Here is a 22,739-nt window from a genome sequence, read left to right on the forward strand (position 1 = left end):
TATGGTTTTCACTGCACTATGCATAGCCAAGAAAACAGTCCTCATGAACTGGAAAAATAAAAATAATCTTAATTTTAACCAATATAGAAATTATCTATTAGATTACATTAGTCTTGATACAGCCTCTGCCACCACATCAGATCAATTGCTCTGGGCTCCTTTGATCAGCTCCATCACCTAGTGGGGGTGGGGGGTCATAGTTTGGTCCCACCTTCACTGTTGTGATAGGTGTGGGGGTAGGGACAGGCTTAGGGCATCGGGGGTTCCCCAGGAGCATCTTCCTTGGGGGGCTCAACCCGGGGTAGCGGTCATGGCCAATTAAGGGCTCTGTTGGCTCTTGGGTGACGGTTTCCTCGTGGCTGCGTGCAGCGGGGCTAGGGAGGGTCTGTGCTGACGGACGTGGGTTACTGACCTGGTAGCCTGGCTGCCCCTGGGTGGGTCCGGGATGGGCGTGAGGTTCTGGGGGCGTTCCGTCTCTGGGCTGGGGCCCTGGCCGGGCCTCAGGGCCTGGGTCCTGGTTGGTGTGTTGCCGGGGTTGTGGGCGGGTGGGTGTATAGGGGCCCAGCCCTGGCGCAGGGTGCCGCCGGTGCATCGAGCCACCTGGGGGGCTCTTCAACTGGTGGGGGAGGTTGTCACATCTTGCAGGAGCTTTCCTCTCTTCAGGAACTCTCTCTGCAGGAGGGGGAGATACAGGAGAGGTGGAGGAAGCTCTCAGCCTGGGCGTCTATTGTCTTGTGTAGTCTGGAAGATGAGTGGATGATGGGGTGGGTGTAGTTTTCTCTGTGGTGGGGTCGGGTGGACTGTCCCGGGCTCTGTGGGGCTGGGCGGCGCTGCTGCACTGGGCCCCGGTCCGGATGGGCCTGGGCCCCCTTTCCCTGGCGGGTTGCAGAGTATGGGGGTGCCTACTGGGGTCAGCGGGGGAGCTGGCCCCAGGGAGGGGTCACTTGCCCCTCCCTTCCTTCCCTCCCCATCTCCAGCTGCCTCCCTCTTCTCGCTCCACCACAGTCACCCACACATGCAGGGCCTTGGGGTAGGGGTGTGTCACCAGGGTGCAGGGGAGGCATCCCCCCCCTCTGTCCCTTCTGGCTGCCTCTGCCTCAATTTTATCCCACAACTTAGACATTCACATTACTCACACTCTCATTACACATACATATAGGATCTTGGGGGTGGGCACGCCACACAGAATCCAAATTACCATCAGGGTGTACACCTCACCCCTGGCGTCGTTGCCCACCTCTCAATTTTAAATACACGTAGACATTGAGGGCTAGCAGGAGGGGCTATGCGCCTACCTGCTGCTCTGGCAGGTGGCTCCATGCCCTCCTGGGTTTTAAATGCACCTTAGAACACACATACATCAACACTACATATGAGCGGGTGGAGGGAGGTTTGGAGTCTTCACACACCCCCGTTCTCTGCGGCCTGCTGGAGCGGGGGGGCTAGGAGGAGGAGTTGGCCGTCCGACTGGGGTCTGGAATGTGGGGCCTCCCTGCTGCTGCGGAGTCGGGGCGGTCTGCTTCTCCCCACCGCAGGGAAAAGGGTAACACCACCTGGGTCTGGGTGCAGTTTCCCCCTCCAGGGGCAAGGGTACCCGGACCCGGTTCTTAGAGTACGCTTGGGGAGAGTGATTGTGTGTACAGCGTCTCTTTATGTCTGCCTCCGCGTTGGTTGAGTGTGGAATAATTGCCTATGAGAGCATGAGGGTGGGAATGGATGTTTGTATCTGTGTGTGCCTGTATGTCTGTGTCTATATGTCAGGTTGGGTATCAGACGCCACCTCTCTGGGGACATCTCAGGCCCTCCAAGGTTTGGAGGCCTATCTCCCCCACCACTTCCCCTGCCGGTGGTGGACACCCTCAGACATCGGTGCATTGGTGGTTCTCTGTGTCCGGGGGTGGGCGCCCAGGTACACACCGGCTCACTCCTTGGCGGCTGCTTATCGGGGCCTGGAGCCTGGGGCTCGCTCGGGCCACTTCGGAGGCGGGGTGCCCTCGGCCTCTCGGCCCGGGGCTCGGTCACTCAGGCACAGCTGGCTGCCGGTGGAGCTCACGGGCACGTCACTGCAACCCCCCTGGCTTCTGCTCCGCGGCTGCTGAGTGACCCCTCATCTGGGACTCTCCTCAGCTCTTTCTGGGATAGTGACGCGGCTGCCCCTCTGTTGGTCTTCCTTGGTCTCTTGTGTTCTGGGGGCCTCTGGATGTCTGGAGTTTTGATCTCCTCCATACCTGCTTCATGCCCTGGAGGACGGGGCAGTGGCCCCCCACACCCTCTAGCAGATCATTACATGAAGGAACCTTTTAAAAACAAGCGCGTTCATGCTCACAGGTGTACACACACAAACTACACCCTTTTTGGCTCTTACCTCAAAGCACACTGTGCGCTGTCGATCTTACGTGCTGCACAATAATGTTTAATATTTAGTATTTACTGTCATATTCCCATAGATCATTGTGATGTTGTTTATTACTCTCGTTTTCTTCTGCTTGCTTTCTCTTTTTCTCAACAGGTGATCCAGATGATCGATATATGTATTTTTTTGTCTGCTTATTCTGTTGGTTTTTGGTTTTTTGCCCTTTTTCCCCGTCCCTCTTCCCCGCTGTTTTTCTTTCCCTCTTTCTTTCTCCCCTTTCTTTCCCCCAGTTAAGTCTGTCCCGTATTCAGCAAGTGAAAATAAAATAAACAATAAAAGGTGAATCAAATGGACAATTACGGCAAGGCTGGGATGGTCAATTTGGTAAAGTAAATCCGTTGGGCATCTTTCTTCGCCTTTAGACAATAATTCTGATGGCAAAAGAACCAAACGGGACAGGTTAATAAAAAAAAAAAAAAAAAAAAAAAAAAAGAATTATATAATAAGCGTTGCATTAAAGCATTTATTGAAGCTATTGACATTACATTAACGTTTGTATTACAGTGATTGTTATAACCTCATGTTAATCTTCTATTTACAGGTGTTGGTATAATCATATAATCTTTCATTACAGGTGTAACCATGATCATCTTTATACATATTGCCGCTTGGTGCTTATTATGGAGTTGTGCTCAAGTCAGTAAGGGTTAAAAGCTACAGTCAGCGGGATGTCTGGCTGATCTATTGAGTGAAGTGACGTAGAGCGTAGAAGGCCGCACATGCTTACAAAACACATATACCATGTTATTCATCATGATCCTTTATTCATTTATATTCTTTTATTGAGCTTTGAATAGTGGCATTTGATTAGAACATTTATTCAACAGATTACATGTATGGTTTCAGTTAGGTTATTGCACACATACTGAGTTGGCCTCTGTCCTTATAGACAGAGGGAATGCTGAGGTCGAGGCACACACGCACACACACAAGCAGTAGTTAAACTCATGTGTAGGTGAGAGTTCAAATATTTAAATAACAATCTGCAAAGCCTTGTAGCTGTTTGATTATGCTTGCAGGAGAGACTGTTTGTTCCAGGGGATAAGCAGAGTTAGAAGATTACCGGGAAGGATCTGGCCTCGGGAAGAAGAAGATGTTCTTTTAATGTGTTAAAAGTTGTCAACATTGATTGTATTGTACCTACTTTACGCATGAGGGGGCGTTCCAATACCCTGATTTTCATAAAAACTATTGTTGTGTGGTTTTCGGTGAGAGATCAATGCTGTCTGCGTGCAGTGTTCATCTCCCACACGTGTGTTCATTAAAATCATCGTTTGACTTGACCCGGCCGGACCAGTGTTGTTATTTTGGTTTTCCTCCTGTATCCATCCCCAATATTTTGAACTCGTGACAGTCCCTACTTTCATCTGGCCTCTTCCAACCGTTTGTGTTCAGTGCTCGGCCCTGATTAAGATGTGGATCCACAGGCTGCTGGTGTGGTTCGTGCTCTCCTGGGTTTTTTTATCCATCGTTCATCACCCGGCGTTCATCACTCTGCTACGGATCTTTTGTGGCTCCGTTTTTGCCTGGCTGTCTCTCCACCTGTGGCTCTTCACCTCTACCCAGACATCGCCTTCAAGCCCCACCGCAGGTACATCCACCGAGGGCTTCGGTGGAATTTCAACATGAATGACACTAACTCAATAGTGTCCATCTGGTCTAAAACTCGTCGTCCTCCCCGCAAGACTGACCGGGCTGTCGACCACAACGTGCTGGCCCACCTTGCTAGATCAACTAAGCCCACTGTCAGACATGGTAACTCCAGTATCAACTTCAGTCTATTAAACATCCGCTCTCTCACTGGTAAGGGACATCTCGTCCAGGATCTTCTCTCTGATCGTAAGTTGGACTTTCTTTGCCTGACTGAAACGTGGCAACAGCCCAATGATTTTGTTTCTCTCAATGACTCCACTCCATCTGAGTTTGTTTACATCTGTCAACCTTGTAACTCAGGGAGGGGAGGGGGTCTCGCGATAATTCACCAGAAGTACTGGAAAGTTCTCCCTGTCTCTGCCCCTCCCTCCCATTCATCTGAATAAATTGCATTACAGCTCCCTGGATCTACCCCCACCATTATATGTACTGTTTATCGGCCACCTGAGCCAAATAAGGAGTTTTTAAATGAATTTTCTGCTCTGCTCAGTCATTTCTCTGTACTTTCTCCAAATCTGATAATTGTTGGTGACTTCAATATTGATATGGACAATGATAAAATCCCTCTTTCCAGAGATTTTACCTCCTGCCTGCAAAGTTGTGGGCTTCTACAGTACATAAGGTTTTCTACTCATACTAAGGGACATATCTTGGATTTGGTCTGTTGTTCTGGCATCACCCCTACCCATTGTAAAGCCACATTGTTTCCCCAGTCTGATCATATGTTTATTTCTTTTAATACAAACATAACCGCTTCCAAGACCTGTACTTCTCGTAATATCACTTTTAGGAAAATTTGTAATATTAACCCAGCTGTTTTTTCATCTGCCATCCATGACCTTCCATCTATTCACAGCTCCTCAACCCCTCATTAACTTGTTTTTCATTATAATGTCAACCTTCATAACCTTCTTAAAATATTTGCTCCCCTTAAACATTGAACTGTCTCATTTTCCCGTTCAGCACCATGGTTTACCCCCAACCTGCGTCATCTTAAAGCTAAAGGATGCCAACTCGAAGGTCTATTCAAGAAAACTGGACTTACTATACATAAAGAAATGTATATTGATCATGTTTTGTTCTATAAGGACTGCATTGTTTCAGCCAAATCCGCATACTACTCTGGTTTAATCAGTTCTAATGAAGGTAACTCCAGGTCTCTCTTTTCATTGTTCAGTAAAATTACAAAACCTCCGGACATATTCCCCTCCCACGTGTATTCTGCTGACTTTTGTAATTCTCTTATCTCTTTTTTTACTCGTAAAATCTCATCTACTGTCAACTTAACTCTGTAGGAGCTTCCGACGCTGAAGTAGACTTCCTGTTTCCCCCACTGTCTTCTTGTCAGTTATTTTCAAGCTTTACTCTTCCCTCCATAACTGATGTATCTAATCTTATTAAAAAACCTAAATCATCCACCTGTCAACTTGACCCTCTTCCCACTGTGTTAGTTAAAGCCTGTCTTCCCTCGTTAGCTCCTCTCATAACCAGTATTATCCATTCCTCCCTTAACACTGGAATCGTTCCTTCATCTGAAAAAGGCTTCTGTTATTCCAACTCTCAAAAAGCCTGATGCAGACCCCAATAACTTTGATAATCTCCGCCCTATATCAAATCTCCCCTTTATTTCAAAAATTCTTGAAAAAGTTCACAAAGTTCCCAGCTTCACTTACACCTCAATAACCATAATCTCTATGAACAATTTCAATCTGGTTTCCGCCCCAATCATAGCACAGAAACTGTTTTGTTAAGGATTACCAATGACCTTCTGATGGCAGCTGATTCTGGTCTCCTATCCATCCTCATTCTTCTTGATCTTAGTGCGGCATTTGATACCATTTCTCACAATATCCTCCTGAACCGGTTAGCATCCACTGGCATTAGTCATACCCCCCTTGCCTGGTTCACCTCATATCTCTTAGACCGCACTCAGTTTATCCAATTTAAATCCCATTCTTCAAGTCTCTATCCTGTTTCTGCTGGTGTGCCCCAGGGTTCAGTATTAGGGCCTCTTTTATTCATTATTTACATGCTCCCTCTTGGTCATATATTCCGAAAAGATAATATAAATTTTCACTGTTATGCCGACGACACCCAGCTCTACATTTCTTCTAAACCCAATTCATCCCTCCCACCTACCTCCCTCTCAAACTATTGTCATGCAACAAGAGGAACCTAGGACCCACTCCACCAGTGCAGGCACTTAGAATGGTTCCAAGGATTTCTTGATGTCAAATGGCAGTTGGGGTTCCGTTGTCTGACTTTTAGAGGTCTGTGCGTCTCTCCATGGACATGCCTCCCCAAACCACCACTGACCCATCATCAAACTGATCATGCTGAACAATGCTACAGGCAGCATCATATTTGGAAATTATGTATCGGAATTTCAGGAGCGGGACCACGCCTCCTAACATGCTCCTTCAAGTTGTCATCTATATATGTTCCTCCAGTTTGGCAAGCTGTTCATTCTCGTTTACGTGCCCCACCCTCCCTCCTTCCTTGTTTTCAATTCTTTAACTTCTTCACTTCTATTTAGTGCATGGGGATCTGCCAGGCCCGGGAGCCTTTGCCAGTCCCCTTCGAGGCCTTCCCCAAACTTCAGCTCAATTCATGTCCAAGCATTCACCTTTACCTACTAAAACGCAGTCAAACCTAAAATGATGACATGGGCCCAGCTAGTGAAATATAAATATACTCCATGGCTTCTACTGAAGAGAGTCCAGTAGAGGACGCGGGCTCTCATGCCACCCTCATAAAGTCTGTTTCTGACATTCACACCAATGACTAGCTGGAAATCATTTTGTAGGGCTTTGGCAGTGCTCATCCTGTTCCTCCTAGCACAAAGGAGCAGACACTGGTATTGCCAATGGGTTAAGAACCTTATATTGGCCGGTTCAGCTCTCCTAGAGTAACCATCTCCTGGAATCACTTCCATGCTGTTGAGACCATGCTAGGAGCAAGCCTTCTGGCAATGGCATGTATTGATGTGCTATCCTGGACTGGATGGCAATTTAATACGTCCGTTTCTGTCAGTACGGAATTAACGTATTGATTTTATTTATTATTGGACTACCTTTGCAAAGTCTGTAGGGTTCAGATATCGTTTCATGCTTCTAATACTGACATTGACCCTAGCCAAATGCAAAACCAGTGAAAAAACAGTAAAAAAAAAAATGAGGATGTGGGGAGGCAGATAATCGAAAAGTAGTCTGATGGTGTCGTACCCTTGTGGGGATCTTTTATGATTAGGACTGTTCTGCCCTGTGTTAGCCAGTCTGGATGAATACCTGCTGTTAGCAGCTCCCTTACTTGTCCTGCCAGGTCATTGAGTGCTGTTAGTTTAGAAATGCAGGTAGAGGCAGTAGAGGGGCACTATTTGTATGTCACTATTGTGACCTTTCACTTTTGTGATAATTAGACCAATTAAAGATGACTTTTCTGGACATTTTGAATTAGGTCTGGTGGGACTGTCAACTCTGAAAGAGACTGAGAGAGTTACACTAAGATTTGAATTGTCCAATGAAGTGTTCATGACTTTATTGATATGTTAACTAATTGTCACCAGTGATTAAAACAGATGAGAGAGAGCATTAGAAAAGTGAATTAGGTATGGTAAAAAGATGAGTTTTGGTGCAGTTTTTGGTGCATAAATACTACATGCAATAGTGAGCAGACTGTTGTGTATTGAAATGTATAATATAATGCCCTGTATAATCATAATAGTAATGGGGGTAGCATGAGGATTGGGTTTTAATCATTATCTGGCTGGGGCCTGTATGGAGTGTGTATGTTTTCTTCATGGCTCCTCCCACAGTCCAAGCATACGCAGTAAGTGGAGTTAGTCTGTCTTCATGCATGCTCAATCATCCAGGTAAGGAAATCAGTTAGTCAGTGGTGCTGGTGTCAGTCATTCTGCAGATGTACTGTTTATAAGGTTGGGGAAACCTGCAGTCAGCTGAAACTGAAGAAGTCACTTGGATGAGTGACAAAATGTTTCTCCCACGAAAACACCACATCCAGATGAACAGAATCAACTTTTTGAGATTTGTGGGGTTAGGTTAACTGATGATTCTAAATTGTCCATAGGTGTGAATGTGGAACATGACTACGGATGATGTCTGTCTGTGTTGACCCTGCGACAGACTGGCGATCTGTCTTGGGTGTACCCCGCCTCTTATCCTATCACAGCTTGGATAGCCCTCCCATAGCCCCAAAGTTTGATAAGTGGAAAGAGAATGGATGGATGGATGCTTAATAATAATAAAAATAATAATAATAATAATGATGAGAAGAAAATATTTGTGTCTGGAGTTGAAATGGTCAAAAGAACACTTGGTTAAACTTTTGCTCAGTGCCTTGGATATGGGTTTTTACATATGGATTTGTTGATCTGGTTAGATGTGCAAAGGTTATGTTAACCCTTGTATGGTGTTCGGGTCTGTGAGACCCATGCCATTTAGAGGCCGTTGTCCCTTTAGGCAGTATATACCATCAAAACCTGCAAAATATGGTATAAGGATATGTACACTTGATTAGAACTGATTTTATTTTTTTTATAACATTTTATTGACAAAAAACGAGAAGCACATTAATTCATAAATGTGATCGAACGAAGGTAAAAGGAAAAAATTAACCATGTTTGCTGTTCACATGGCTCGTAATTGGAATAAAGTAAACATCTGTTGAGTAATTTAACATACAGGGAGTGCAGAATTATTAGGCAAATGAGTATTTTGTCCACATCATCCTCTTCATGCATGTTGTCTCACTCCAAGCTGTATAGGCTCGAAAGCCTACTACCAATTAAGCATATTAGGTGATGTGCATCTCTGTAATGAGAAGGGGTGTGGTCTAATGACATCAACACCCTATATCAGGTGTGCATAATTATTAGGCAACTTCCTTTCCTTTGGCAAAATGGGTCAAAAGAAGGACTTGACAGGCTCAGAAAAGTCAAAAATAGTGAGATATCTTGCAGAGGGATGCAGCAGTTTTAAAATTGCAAAGCTTCTGAAGCGTGATCATCGAACAATCAAGCGTTTCATTCAAAATAGTCAACAGGGTCGTAAGAAGCGTGTGGAAAAACCAAGGCGCAAAATAACTGCCCATGAACTGAGAAAAGTCAAGCGTGCAGCTGCCAAGATGCCACTTGCCACCAGTTTGGCCATATTTCAGAGCTGCAACATCACTGGAGTGCCCACAAGCACAAGGTGTGCAATACTCAGAGACATGGCCAAGGTAAGAAAGACTGAAAGACGACCACCACTGAACAAGACACACAAGCCGAAACGTCAAGACTGGGCCAAGAAATATCTCAAGACTGATTTTTCTAAGGTTTTATGGACTGATGAAATGAGAGCGAGTCTTGATGGGCCAGATGGATGGGCCCGTGGCTGGATTGGTAAAGGGCAGAGAGCTCCAGTCCGACTCAGACGCCAGCAAGGTGGAGGTGGAGTACTGGTTTGGGCTGGTATCATCAAAGATGAGCTTGTGGGGCCTTTTCGGGTTGAGGATGGAGTCAAGCTCAACTCCCAGTCCTACTGCCAGTTTCTGGAAGACACCTTCTTCAAGCAGTGGTACAGGAAGAAGTCTGCATCCTTCAAGAAAAACATGATTTTCACGCAGGACAATGCTCCATCACACGCGTCCAAGTACTCCACAGCGTGGCTGGCAAGAAAGGGTATAAAAGAAGAAAAACTAATGACATGGCCTCCTTGTTCACCTGATCTGAACCCCATTGAGAACCTGTGGTCCATCATCAAATGTGAGATTTACAAGGAGGGAAAACAGTGCACCTCTCTGAACAGTGTCTGGGAGGCTGTGGTTGCTGCTGCACGCAATGTTGATGGTGAACAGATCAAAACACTGACAGAATCCATGGATGGCAGGCTTTTGAGTGTCCTTGCAAAGAAAGGTGGCTATATTGGTCGCTGATTTGTTTTTGTTTTGTTTTTGAATGTCAGAAATGTATATTTGTGAATGTGGAGATGTTATATTGGTTTCACTGGTAAAAATAAATAATTGAAATGGGTATATATTTGTTTTTTGTAAAGTTGCCTAATAATTATGCACAGTAATAGTCACCTGCACACACAGATATCCCCCTAAAATAGCTAAATGGTAAAATGGTAAATGGCCTGTATTTATATAGCGCCTTTATGGTCCCTAAGGACCCCAAAGCGCTTTACATACCCAGTCATTCACCCATTCACGCACACATTCACACACTGGTGATGGCAAGCTACGTTGTAGCCACAGCCACCCTGGGGCGCACTGACAGAGGCGAGGCTGCCGGACACTGGCGCCACCGGGCCCTAAAACTAAAAACAAACTAAAAACTACTTCCAAAAACATTCAGCTTTGATATTAATGAGTTTTTTGGGTTCATTGAGAACATGGTTGTTGTTCAATAATAAAATTATTCCTCAAAAATACAACTTGCCTAATAATTCTGCACTCCCTGTAAAATTGTTTGATAGTGTTAATTGGAAAGCCAAAACTCTAGCGGGTCCACCAGACCCATGAACACTGGCTGAGTAACAAAAATACGAACACCATACAAGGGTTAAACTTTCACATTGTTACACATGAAACCACTCACATTTAACGTAAAAAAATATAATTACTATAATCATTAAAAGATGAGGCTGAAAATCTGAAAAGTCCAGATATACATGCCCAAGGATTTTATTTTTAAAAAATGTATTTCTTACTCTCTATATACTTTGAAAAATATGTAATGCCTGGATGAATTAAACTCCTCTGGTATGGACAGATCTATTGCTCAAGATAGCTACATTACAGAAGCAGAAAAAAAATTCAATATGTTGTTAAAGAATTAGGTTTGTTACACATGAGGATAAAACTACACCAGAATGTTAAGACCTGTATTCTTCTTACAGCGTGTGAACAATGTGGACCCAAAACAGTACAAACAGAAAACTGCATGACATGATGACGAGCAGACAAAAGCTGAGGGTACAAATAAACACGGAGACACTTGCGGAAAGTGAACATACAGGTGCAAGCAACTGGGAAATCGAAGCTGAGGAAAGTAAAACTGAATACTAAACACATAAAAAAGACTATCAAAATAAAACAGCAAATAACATACGAAGGAACACTTATAACTATAAAACCTAAAGACTAAACTGAGAGTATAAAAAGTACACAAAACCTGCAACTGGAGGTTTGCACAATCAAAGATGTAAAACTATGAGTGAAAAACAAAAGGAGTCCTTTGAATGTATTTGGTACTCCTGTATTTTTTCTGTTTATTTTTGTATACTTTATATATTAAAAAATGAAATCAAGTTTGAAAATTTTTTTCAGTGCCTTTAGCAAAATTTTGATACTTATTGTGACAGAACCTACCAGCTTTAGATGTCATGTTTCTTCCTTGCTCAGCCGTGCAGGTGGATAGCGAAGGTGGTGCTGGCCCATTTGCCTCACTGCTTAATGACTCCCCCGGTTCCTCATCTTTTTTTGTTCTCACTTCCTGAAAAAAATGAGAGAGGAAACATGCAGAGGTGAGGCTTTGTCAAAGCTCTTGTCAAATTGACAGTGACTGTCAGCAATAAACTACTGATAATTTATAGTTTCAATTCAGCTTTTAAAGGTAATCTGCCACATGTAGAACCAATATTAAAGAGGGATGATGCTCCTAAAGTCATAGTCCCTCACCTGAATGGGTGAAAGAGGACCAAGTGAGGGATTGCAGTGTACTTCTGGGTTTTTCCCCATCCTGATGCTGTGCTCCTGACTTGGACATTCCCCTGGAGATTCTCCAGATCTGACTTCAGCTGCCTCAGCCCTTGATACCTGAGATGAGTTGGAAGCTGTGGCAGTTTCCCCAATAAACTGTGTAGCCATTGCTCTGGCAGCTTCTTCTATTCTATCTGCTGATTGTCGTGTCTGTATTGGGAGTGCAGCAGCACCTTCTTGTGCTCCTGCTCCAGCTTCAGGCCCTGCAGTGTTGGCTCCAGACTGAGCACCAGCAGAAGAACCTGCCTCTCCTGTGGCCTGAACTCCAGGCCCTGCCTCACATGAGCCATGTGACTCGCCTTTTGAACCACTGCTCCCCTGTGAAGACTCAGGTGTAGCTGAGTTGGTTTTCTGCTGTGTCTTTGTTTCCAGCGATTGATCCCAGTGCTGCCCAGCTCCTTCCTCGTCCTCATCTGAGTCAATGTGTAGCATGGCACTGAGCCGTGTGTCTGTGGGAAAGCTGGAGCTGAGCTTTGGTAATGGCCCTGCAGCAGGTCGGTCCCCAATGCTCCTGGGACCTTCGAGGGAATCTAGGTAGTCATTAAGTGACACCTGCCTTTGGGTGAAGCTGCCAAGAGCCACAGGAAGCAGATTCACCTCTCCCACTTGCCCAGGCTCCTGCCACACACCGTCATCACCATAGTAACATGAACCATTAACATATAAGGAGCCCTCATCAGAACCCATGCGAGAAGGTCCACATGTAGCACCTAAAGACGAGGAGAGCTGATGGAGATCTTCGTCGTCAGAGGGACTCCCAGGGTCACCATTCATTACACCACCCAGGATCGTTCCCGTAGGGTCTGGCGAAGCTTCTAGAGCAGAAAAGAGAATGGATGAGAAGCAGAGGATGTGACAACTGAGAGATAAAACAGAAAGAATTTCAAAAATCATTAATTTAATAATGTGTGCTTTCATGACATGTTAGCAGAACAAAAACAACACCTCCCACTTCCTCGTCTTCTTTCGGCTGTTTCTGTTAGGGGTTGCCACGGGGGAACATCTTATTCCATCTCGCTCTATCTCTAGCATCCTCCTCTGTCACACCAATTCTTTGCATGTGCTCCTTCACAACATCCATGAATCTTCTCTGTGGTCTCTGTGGGTGCTGGTCACGCCCAAAGAAAACCTTAGCATCTTCAACTCTGTCACCTCCAGCTCGGCCTCGTGTCTTTTTGTCAGTGTCACTGTCTCCAAACCACTCACCATGTAGACCAGGTTTCGCTACAATCTTCTAAACTTACTCTTTCATTCTTGCTGCTATTATAACAAATCACACAGTGACACTTATCTCTATACACTCCACTCTGCTTGCCCTTATCTTGTTCACCTCTCTTGTTTTCTGTCCGTGGCTTTGGAAGGTTGACCACAGGTACTTGAACACACCCTGCCCCTCACTATTACGCCTTTCTTATTTACACACATGTATTTTATCTTGTTTTCACTGACGTTCATTCCTCTTCTCTCCAGAGTATGCCTCCACATGCATGTGGCATGTGGATCTTGGTCATTTTTTTTGCATGTTTTATGGCCCTCGCAGTACTTTTTTATTTACATTTTGCAAAACACCGCTGCTGCCCAGAGTTCCACAGGAACTCAAGAGGAGACATCAGGCCAGAGCAAGAGTTAAAACAAGGAGAAGGAAATATAAACCCCCTGTTCCATCAGTCATCATGGGGAATGTGAGGTCTCTGACTAATAAGATGGAGCTGATAAAACATCAGAGGCAGTATCGGGAGGCAGCTTATTATGCATGGAGGCATGGCTGCACCTGGGCCTCAGTGCCACCGGCTTTGTCATCCAGCTTTTTCACTGCTTGGGCCAACAGAGAGGCCAAGCTGAGAAGTTAGAAGAAAGGTGGAGGGATTGCATTGTTTATTAATGAAAGGTGGTGTATTCCAGGACATGTTACTGTGAAGGAACTTCTCTCCTCGCCTGACGTTAAACTTTTAGCTGTAAGTTTGCGCCCATATTATTTACCACAGGAATTCTCCTCCACTATATTAACTGTTTTTTTTTGTACCACCATCAGCTAATGGTGCAGCAGCGTGTAACATCATACATGCAACTGTTGATGGCCTGTAGTGTAAACACACAGAGGCATTGATCACCATCAGTGGTTATTTTAACCATGTCAGTCTGGACTCCACTCTGCCAACTTTCCAGCTGCATGTGGACTGTAAAACACAGGACAATGAAACGAACAGTTATATCTATAACTTCTGTTCCCTTTCAGTCGATTCATTCGGTACAACACATAAGTATGGGATATCACGCCCTTGCGTGTCCTGGCTGAAGAAACCTTTATTCACGGCTTTAATGGAGATGACGTGTGATGACATGGGCACAGCCCCGCCAGCACATATAACCGCTGTCATCACAGTCATCCCTCAGTTCGATAGCCGCTCTTCACCAAACCAAGCTGCTCAGTGGGGCCACCTTGTGTTGTACCTCGTTCCCCTCCTTCAGGGAACAGAAGTTATAGATATAACTGTTTGTTCCCTTTCAGTCGATTCACTCGGTACAACACACAAGTATGGGACATATATACACGCCCCGCAGGGCAGCAACCGAACTGGAATTGGACCACCACCACCTTAGTGTGCAGTAGACCAAGCAGAAAGGACAGTATGAGCCACCGAAGGGGCTGTAACATCCAGTCGATAAAACCGCACAAAAACGTACGAGAGAAAGTTCATATCCACAGACTCAATGGGTTCAAACAGGGGGCTACAAAGGGTCTCCAGCACCAAAGACAAGCCCCAAGCAGGGACACTGGACCTAAGCACAGGTCTCAGCCAGTGAACCCCTTTCAGAAAACATATGGCAAGGGGATGTGCACCTGGTGTCACCCCATCAAAGCCAACATGACAAGCAAATATAGCCGCTAGATAGACCTTAACTGTCGAAAATGAAAGGCAATTATCCAGCAGCTCCTGCAGGAATGTCAAAACATCCACAATAGAGCACTGAAATGGGAGTGTGTGGCGGTCCTGGCACCATTGCTCGAAGGCTCGCCGTTTGTAAGCGTACAAGCCTCTGGTGGATGAGGCCCTAGTGCTCTGAATTATCGCAATCACACTAGGTAGCAGACCCTTAGCAATCAAGTTTAACCAGCAGGTAAGCATGAAGGCACCACAGATCCGGGCGCGGATGAACCACTTCACCTCCCGCCTGAGAGAGGAGGTCCCTGTGAAGCTGCCAAGGACTTGCTAGAATCAGAAAGAGAGACTGCCGACACACTCTCTCTAGAACTAGACATATCATTTCCACTGGGGGAAATGGATACAGGAGCACATCTGGCCATTGGTGTGCCAGCGCGTCCATGCCCAAGGGGGCATCGTGGTCGCGTTGCTGTGACGTAATCAGCCTACAAATGCGGCCTCAGGAGGATGCAGCCTATGAATTTGGACACCCCCAACATTTCCTCCCTCAGTATCATGGCTGCCTCGTTGCCGACAGTAGTGTTTACAACTCTCCAGAAAGAAGGTGGCTTGACCCGGAACTGCAACCGATGACCCATAGCAACGGTTCAGCCTGAATGGCTTCGAGTGAATGTCCGAATAACACAGCCGCAGACACTGGTTCGTCCAGATATACAGCCCTGTCCCTATACGGGACGTCAGAGAGGGTCAGCCACAGGTTCCTCTGTGCCACTACTGTTGAAGCCATCCCTCTGCCCAGGGAGAGCGCTACATCTGCAGGCTTCACTTGCCTCAGTTAAGGTCAGTGTTTGCGACCTTACGGTAATTCATGATGTAATCCCACACCTACCTCAAACCCATAAGTCACTTCTACAGCACACCTCACCATAATCTCACCATCCTTATACATGTTTTCTGTCATTACCGATTTCCTTATACAGTACCATAACTCCTCTCTTGGAAGTCTATCATATACTTTCTCTAGTCCACAAACACAGTATAGCTACTTTTTGAACTTTTTTGAAAGCTTGCTTCCACCGCTGAAAATAACTTAAAATTTTGAGTTCTTAAAACTCAAAATTTTGAGTTCTTAAAACTCAAAATTTTGAGATATTTCGAGTTGAATGGTAGTTTTTTGTACATCAACCTTGCTACACAGAGTACCAGTATAGATATAAGTACACTTCTTTTCCAAACCTCCCACTCTCCAAGATTATGTTAAGCAATCCGGTCAGAAAGTCCACTGTCCTTTCTCCTAGACATCTTCATGCCTTCCTAGGTATGTCATTTGTGAGCCGCTGTGTGAGCTGCCCTTACTTTCTCCTTAACTAATCCTCTGCACATCATCATTAATTTTCTTCCCCCAGTCCTCCTTTTTTTCATTTTCTTCATTCATGAGTTTCTCAAACTATTCCTTTCCATACTTTCATCTTTGCAACACACTTTCTTCACTCATTTGTACATTTTCATCTATATCCCTAAATTGCTGCACTGCCTAATAATAAGTACAAGTAACATATTTTATTTCATTAAATCATTTGTTTTGGGAATTTGAGGGCTATGTGTGTATTTACCTTTTTAGTGAGAATGAGAGTAATTTACCATACATTACTATCATAATGCGCTGCCTATAACAATGATGGTTAGTGGTGTGCGCAGTGGCGGTCCTAGCCTATTTGGCGCCCTGGGCGAACACTCCCTCTGGCGCCCCCCCCCCCCCCCCCCACACACACACACACACACATATGAAGACAGAGAAAATATAGTATGCAAACGGCTACTAAACAGACATCATAATTCGTCATACAATGAGAACAGGACAAATCAACAATTGACACTGACTAATTACTATTATATTAATATTATATTATTGTATATATTGTTTGGAGTTTAGTCTGTTACTGTAACTATTTTTACCATTTCTTCTTGGAGGAACTGTAACCCACATAATTAAGAAAGTATTCTGATTCTTAATGTTTTAGGATACATGACCTGCCATTATCCAATGACACATCTGCTTACCTGTATCTTTTGCTCGTTTCTCCTTGTAGGAGCCATAATTAAATGTATTGAATTTTAATGATCACTGGGTTTTCATTTGTTTGGTTGCTATGGTGATGTGTAACGGGAGTCACGTGGGTGGTAGCGGTGACATTAAGAGGGCGTTGTCAGTCTGTCTTTCACTGGTTTGATTTTGACAGAGCAGGGCTGGGTAGCTGTATTTTTTGTTGACCGCAACACAACGAGTTTCCCCTTGTTGCATTAGAGCCTGTGATGTTTTAAGAGTTTGAATCGCGAGCCGATCACATTGCTCTGTAAACTTTTCAAGCACTTTAATAAACAAGCAAGCAATTCCACCTCTCGCATTATTGCGTAAAGTTCACAGCGCGTCAGGCAAATAGGCAGGCTCAGTCCCCGGCCTCTAGCGACTGTGGAAGTCGCTACACTCCTCTTCATTTCTCTTTTTTTAAAGTTTAAAAACGGGTTGTGTGTGAGACTTTAAATCAACAAAATATAAAATATACATTTTAAATTGTTATTGATCCCTTTACTCCTGGTCCTAAAGTGTATATTTATTTTTTTACTCTTAAATATTTATTGTTTGTTTACTTGCACTGCTGTAACTGGAGCCTCGTCGTCTCGTCTCTCTCTATACTGGACTGTATGTAGCGGAGATGACAATAAAGTTTACTTTGACTTCAGCAGCGAGCAGGCCGAGGGCTCTCGCGCTCACTTTTCGTGTATTGATTGATTGATTGATTGATTATGCTTTATTCATCCCGAGGGAAATATAGAAAAACATCGGTGCAAATTATAAGTCTGTATCATAATGTCTGGTGTTTTCGTGTTGTTGCTTTGTTTTTATTTTGTTTTATTTTGCGAGTTGGTTATTAGATGCTGCTCCAGCCAGCCAGAGAACCCCCGCCGCCCCGCCCTCTCCTCCCTGTGCCGCAAGCAGCAGGCGTACCCCGCAAACGGAGGGCGCCCTTACTCCCAGCAATTGGGCGATAGAAAACCGATCGGTGCCTATGCCATCCCCAATATGCGCTGGCATGATGTCGGGGCAGCATGAGTACGAGCAATTTTTTATTTTTTTTTGCCGATGCCCGTGATGCCCCCCCCACCACGATGCCGCCCCGGGCAACCGCCCGTGTCGCCCGTATCTAAAACCGCTACTGGGTGTGCGGATCGATACTGAAATATCGATTCTTCCGATACCAGTAAATTATGTTCTAGAATCGATTCTCATATTAAAAAATCTATATTTTAGTACTCTTGGGTAAATTTGTAGTTTTTCCATTAAAAGGAACGTAGTGGAAAGAAACTATATCATTCGGATCGTCTAATTTGGAAGGAACTACTTCCTCTTACGCCTTTCATAGTCATATGCGAAATACAGCTGTATAAATGTGTCGCAGCTCCTGGCGTGCGCACTCACAACAATGGCTGAGCCTAAATGGAGTCATGTGTGGACGTATTTTACCTCCACAAACAGCCAAGACGCGGTTTGCGATACATGTGGCAAGACAGTGAGGTGTTGTGGCAACACTACTAACTTCGTCAAACACCTCAGAGTAAATCATATCACAGAATATGATGAGCTTATGTTAAGGCGAACTGAAGAGGAGGAGAGGAGACGGACAGGTGCTGCTAGGGTGAGACAGACGTCTCATGCGGAGTCCTTTAGTGCTGCAGCCAGGCAACATGCTCAAATAGTGCACAACTTCAGGTTTTTTATTTCTATATGATAATTCTGCATTATTAAGCAATAAGAACAAGTAGTCTGATGTCCTGTAATCATTATGAAGCTATATTATTATATTATTATTACAATTACATAATACAATTATATATTGTATTATGAAATGCAATGAAACATTAAGTTTTTGTACAAAGTATCGGTATCGGATCAGTATCGTCGATACCACCCTGAATTTTACTTGGTATCGGATCGGAAAGGAAATCAGTGGTATCGCACATCACTAATGATGGCATCAACAATACAGCAATTCTGCTATTTTTGATAAGTTTGTATACGATGGAGCACTTGGAGCCTTGGAAAAGAGATATGCTCTAGGTGTGCTTTGCCTCAAAGCAAAAAACGAAGATAAGATATTTATCCAGGAGATGATACTGAATATGGAATCATATTGAAGAAGAAATTAAGGCTCAGTCATATCTTGTTTCAAAATGGAGGATTACCTATGACACTGCACGCTCATTGGTTACAACTTGGCAATCACAAGTCATTAGCTAATAATTGTGCACTTTCACAAACAGAGCCACCCTTTCTTGTCACATCTGTTTTTTGCAACCAAGATGGCAAAGGCAGAAACGTTCATCTTAAGGCTCTTCAAATGTGACTTCAAAAACTAATGGCTGGCATCATGGTCCAACTTTTGAGATAAGGAATTACCCATTTAGACCACAAACGATACACATACACACCTTCTTGTCCAGCTGAAGTGATGTCCACTCTGAACATAAGCTGCCCGCTCACATGGTCCATAGGAAGACGATGACACAGGCTGTAGCTGACTGTCTGATCACTGCACACACATAAACAATTGTTTTGTCCCTACTGACAAACACCTACTAGCATTTCAATACAGTACAGAAAACAAGCACTCTCTTTCCTCAGCCCACTGATCTCAATTCAATCAACAATCAAGTGACTGGATGGGTAAATGTGTATCAACTACATTCTGCTGATTTATATGCAGTTTTCCACAATGGTGAATTTACTGGTAATTTCTGTGCGACTTGCCTAGAGACTGACAACTTTTGTTAACACTGCACAAACTGTATGTCACCATTGCTTACTTAAATTAATGCCTGACCAGCAAGCTGATTGGAAATTATGGATAGGTACTGACTGAACTACATAGGTTGCTGAAGGTCAGACCTTCCATAGAAGGTTGCTCTTTCTGTCTTAAAGAGCAATCCTTCTATTAAAGAAATGTAAAAAAAAAAATACAACCCACGTGACACTGTCATTGACGCTGAGTCCGACTGACTTTCCTTGCACAGTTGTTTTGTCCTTTACCTGTTTTTGGTTTGAACCTATCTCATGTTTGGCTCTGCATGCCAACTTACTCAGCAGCTGGCCGTTCCAGAAGTCTCTGGATGGGGATGATCAGCTGGCCCAGGAAGCGCTTGATGATTGGCCGGCTCTTGGCAAACTTATCCTTCACCTCAATCTCCAGCACATCAGTTATCAAAGCCACAAATGTATATTTCTAAAGAAAGAGTAAATAGCAAAATGCTGGAAAATTTAGTATATTTATACAGTTGTGCTTGCATTACATAAAGTTAATTATTGACTCTGCCCTGTGACTTTACCTGGCCTACCACTTCGTGGCTCAGTTGCTGTCATTCCAAATCATTTCTACTAACAGTTGACTGCAGAATATTTAGTAGCAAGTAAATTTCTCAACTGAAATGTTGCACAGGTGGCATTCTATCACAGTACCACACTGGAATGTACTGGAATGACAGTATTACATAGCTGACATGGTAGATTCAAATGGAACAATCTCAAAGTAAAAGAGCTGCTTTAAAATGAAAACAGAGAAGGGAAAAAAGAAGAGGACAAAGCAAGGATTAACCTGGGACAAGGATTTACACAGAGTTTTAGGATTTAAGGGGCTTAAAAACAGAAATCCAGGAGTTATCATTTAACTGATGGCTAAGTAACAAACCATGCCATAGATAGATAGATAGATAGATAGATAGATGACCCCAGAACACTTCTAAAATTTGCCATTTTTGTGTTGTTTTTTATGGTTGCAATGCTGCATCTATCCATTAACCCATGTTGTTCTGCTTATAAAATTCAGGGTCACAAGTATTGTTTTATGTGGTTGCGTGTGGTGTGCTGATTTTTGTTAAGCTGATAGAAACGATGCTTTTGAAATTACCTGCCACTTAAAAAACTCATGTCATGCTTGCACCTCTATTGTAGTGCTAGCTAGATGCTGAAGTACCTCAACTGCAACTTATGGACATTAACACTCATTACCTTGTTGTGCCAATGAAAAACACCGGCCCATGTTAACCCCTGACTTTGGCATACAGTTCTGTCTCTTTCATCTCTTTTTATGCGACATCCCTTAGTGATTGATACACCATTAGGATGTATGATTAGGAACATAAAATAATAACTCCCCTCAGATGTGTTAAACCGAAAGTAACAAGCCTGTTTTGAAAATGTAAGGAGTACAGATATTTACTTCAAAACATATAAACTTCTTCCTATAGACCTTCAGAGGATACTTCATGTAGTCTTGATAAATGGCCAAAGGGGGGCCAGGTTTCCAGCTGCCAGTTGCCAGCTGCTCTAGCACTCAACGCCTCCAATTGCTAATGCAAGTTAGCCACACTGTCCGATGTAAGAAGTTCTCTGATTGGTTAGAGAGAGACACACTGGCTGCCTGGATCTTTCTACAGAGCTGTGTAGATAGCTTTGCACTGCTAAGAAATATGTGTGCTTATATAAAAATACAGCCTCTGTATTTACACTCTGCCCAACAAAGATATACATGAAGAATATGAAAGGATTCTGCAGTGAGATGGAGAGCTGAACCTTGGAGTGTGTGTCTGTGGACAGCCTGACCCCCTGTTGAAGGTAATGTGCTAAACATGGCTAATGCTATTATTACTGCCTTAAAGCTCATGATTAAAATGCTGATTGTAAATACATCAGTCCATATGTTGCCACATAACTATAGTTGTCTCTTCTATCTTTCCTTTTATTACTCTGCCAAGGCAAAGAGTAGAGTCAACACTATTGATGTAAGTTCATTTATTTTAACTACAGGAGTGTACAAATTCATCCTCAGCTGGACATAGATGATCATCAAGGACCATCTTTACCTAATCCCAGCCTCTAAGGCTACGTTCACACTGCAGGTCTTAATGCTCAATTCAAATTTTTTGATCAAATCCGATTTTTTTGTCTGCTTGTTCGAACTACAAATAAAATGTGCGCTCTAGTGTGAACCCTCAAAGCGGCCCGCATGCGCAAAAGAAGACGTCACACACAACGCGCTCTGTTTAGACCCAGAGCAAACAGTATTGTTTGACTGATGGCCCTTAATATAAAGACTTGTTTCTGACTTTATGTTTCCCAATTTTGCTTTAAGTTGTAAAGTTATTTTGTTATTTACATATGACCTAATAATTATCCTTATTGCTGTTTTAGAGAGGAGCGGTGCTTCAAAGGATAGTTGAAAATTTCTGTCAGGATCTGCAGATTATACAGTACAAATAAAATGTTCACGTTTCTTCGTTGTCTTCCCAACATTCACTGACATCTACACTGGATGGCCAGGACGCATTCACGATGTCTTCTGGGGCGCTTCTCCGGCGCTGATAATTGGCGTCTGTCTTGTGTCAGTGACGTAAAAGACGGATTTAATGCGACATGACCGTTCACACAGAAGTCGCTTTCTAAAACATCAGATATGTATCGGATTCAGTACTTTAGGATTTGATGCGCTTTCGCCTGCAGTGTGAACGTAGCCTAATAGAGTATGTTCAATCTTATCAGTGAATGCCCAGTATATTGCAATGAGTAGCATTTAACCATTTACTGCACCTACAGTACCTGTATGTAGTCAAATGTGTGGTAAAGATATAGATAACTGAATTTAGTTATTAATACATTATATGCAATGAAAACCAAAACTGAAATTGATTCAGTTTATACATTTTCTCTGTATGCCCTGTAGGGTCTGTACCTATAAAAAATATACAGACATCCAGCCTTTTATGTTTACAGTGATACAAAGCGTTAGAACAGTTTATCTATATGTACTTTTGCTAATAACAAATCATCTTTATTCTTAATCAAAAACATAATCAAAGTACAGTAAAGTCTAATTAGTACGATGAATAAGAAATTTAAGTAGTGAAATGGTTCTAATACCTGAAAATGGATGTTCATGTGACAGTGAGCTAATGATAACTCTATTAGAAGTAAA

General features: G+C 43.7%; 1 protein-coding gene across 2 annotated transcripts in view; it reads right to left on the reverse strand.

Moving 5' to 3' along the window:
* Window positions 1-22,739, reverse strand: part of LOC100699956 (E3 ubiquitin-protein ligase HECW2) — a 91,511-nt gene that overhangs the window by 42,752 nt on the left and 26,020 nt on the right. For both annotated transcript variants that reach the window (XM_013277246.3, XM_025902819.1), the window contains 4 exons: window positions 19,852-19,994; window positions 19,204-19,304; window positions 11,750-12,645; window positions 11,441-11,564 (listed from right to left, as the gene is read on the reverse strand). In XM_013277246.3, the coding sequence (XP_013132700.2) occupies window positions 11,441-11,564; window positions 11,750-12,645; window positions 19,204-19,304; window positions 19,852-19,994 (1,264 nt within the window). The remainder of the gene's footprint in view (window positions 1-11,440; window positions 11,565-11,749; window positions 12,646-19,203; window positions 19,305-19,851; window positions 19,995-22,739) is intronic.

The sequence above is a fragment of the Oreochromis niloticus genome, linkage group LG23, assembly GCF_001858045.2.
Source record: "Oreochromis niloticus isolate F11D_XX linkage group LG23, O_niloticus_UMD_NMBU, whole genome shotgun sequence".
NCBI lineage: Eukaryota > Metazoa > Chordata > Actinopteri > Cichliformes > Cichlidae > Oreochromis > Oreochromis niloticus.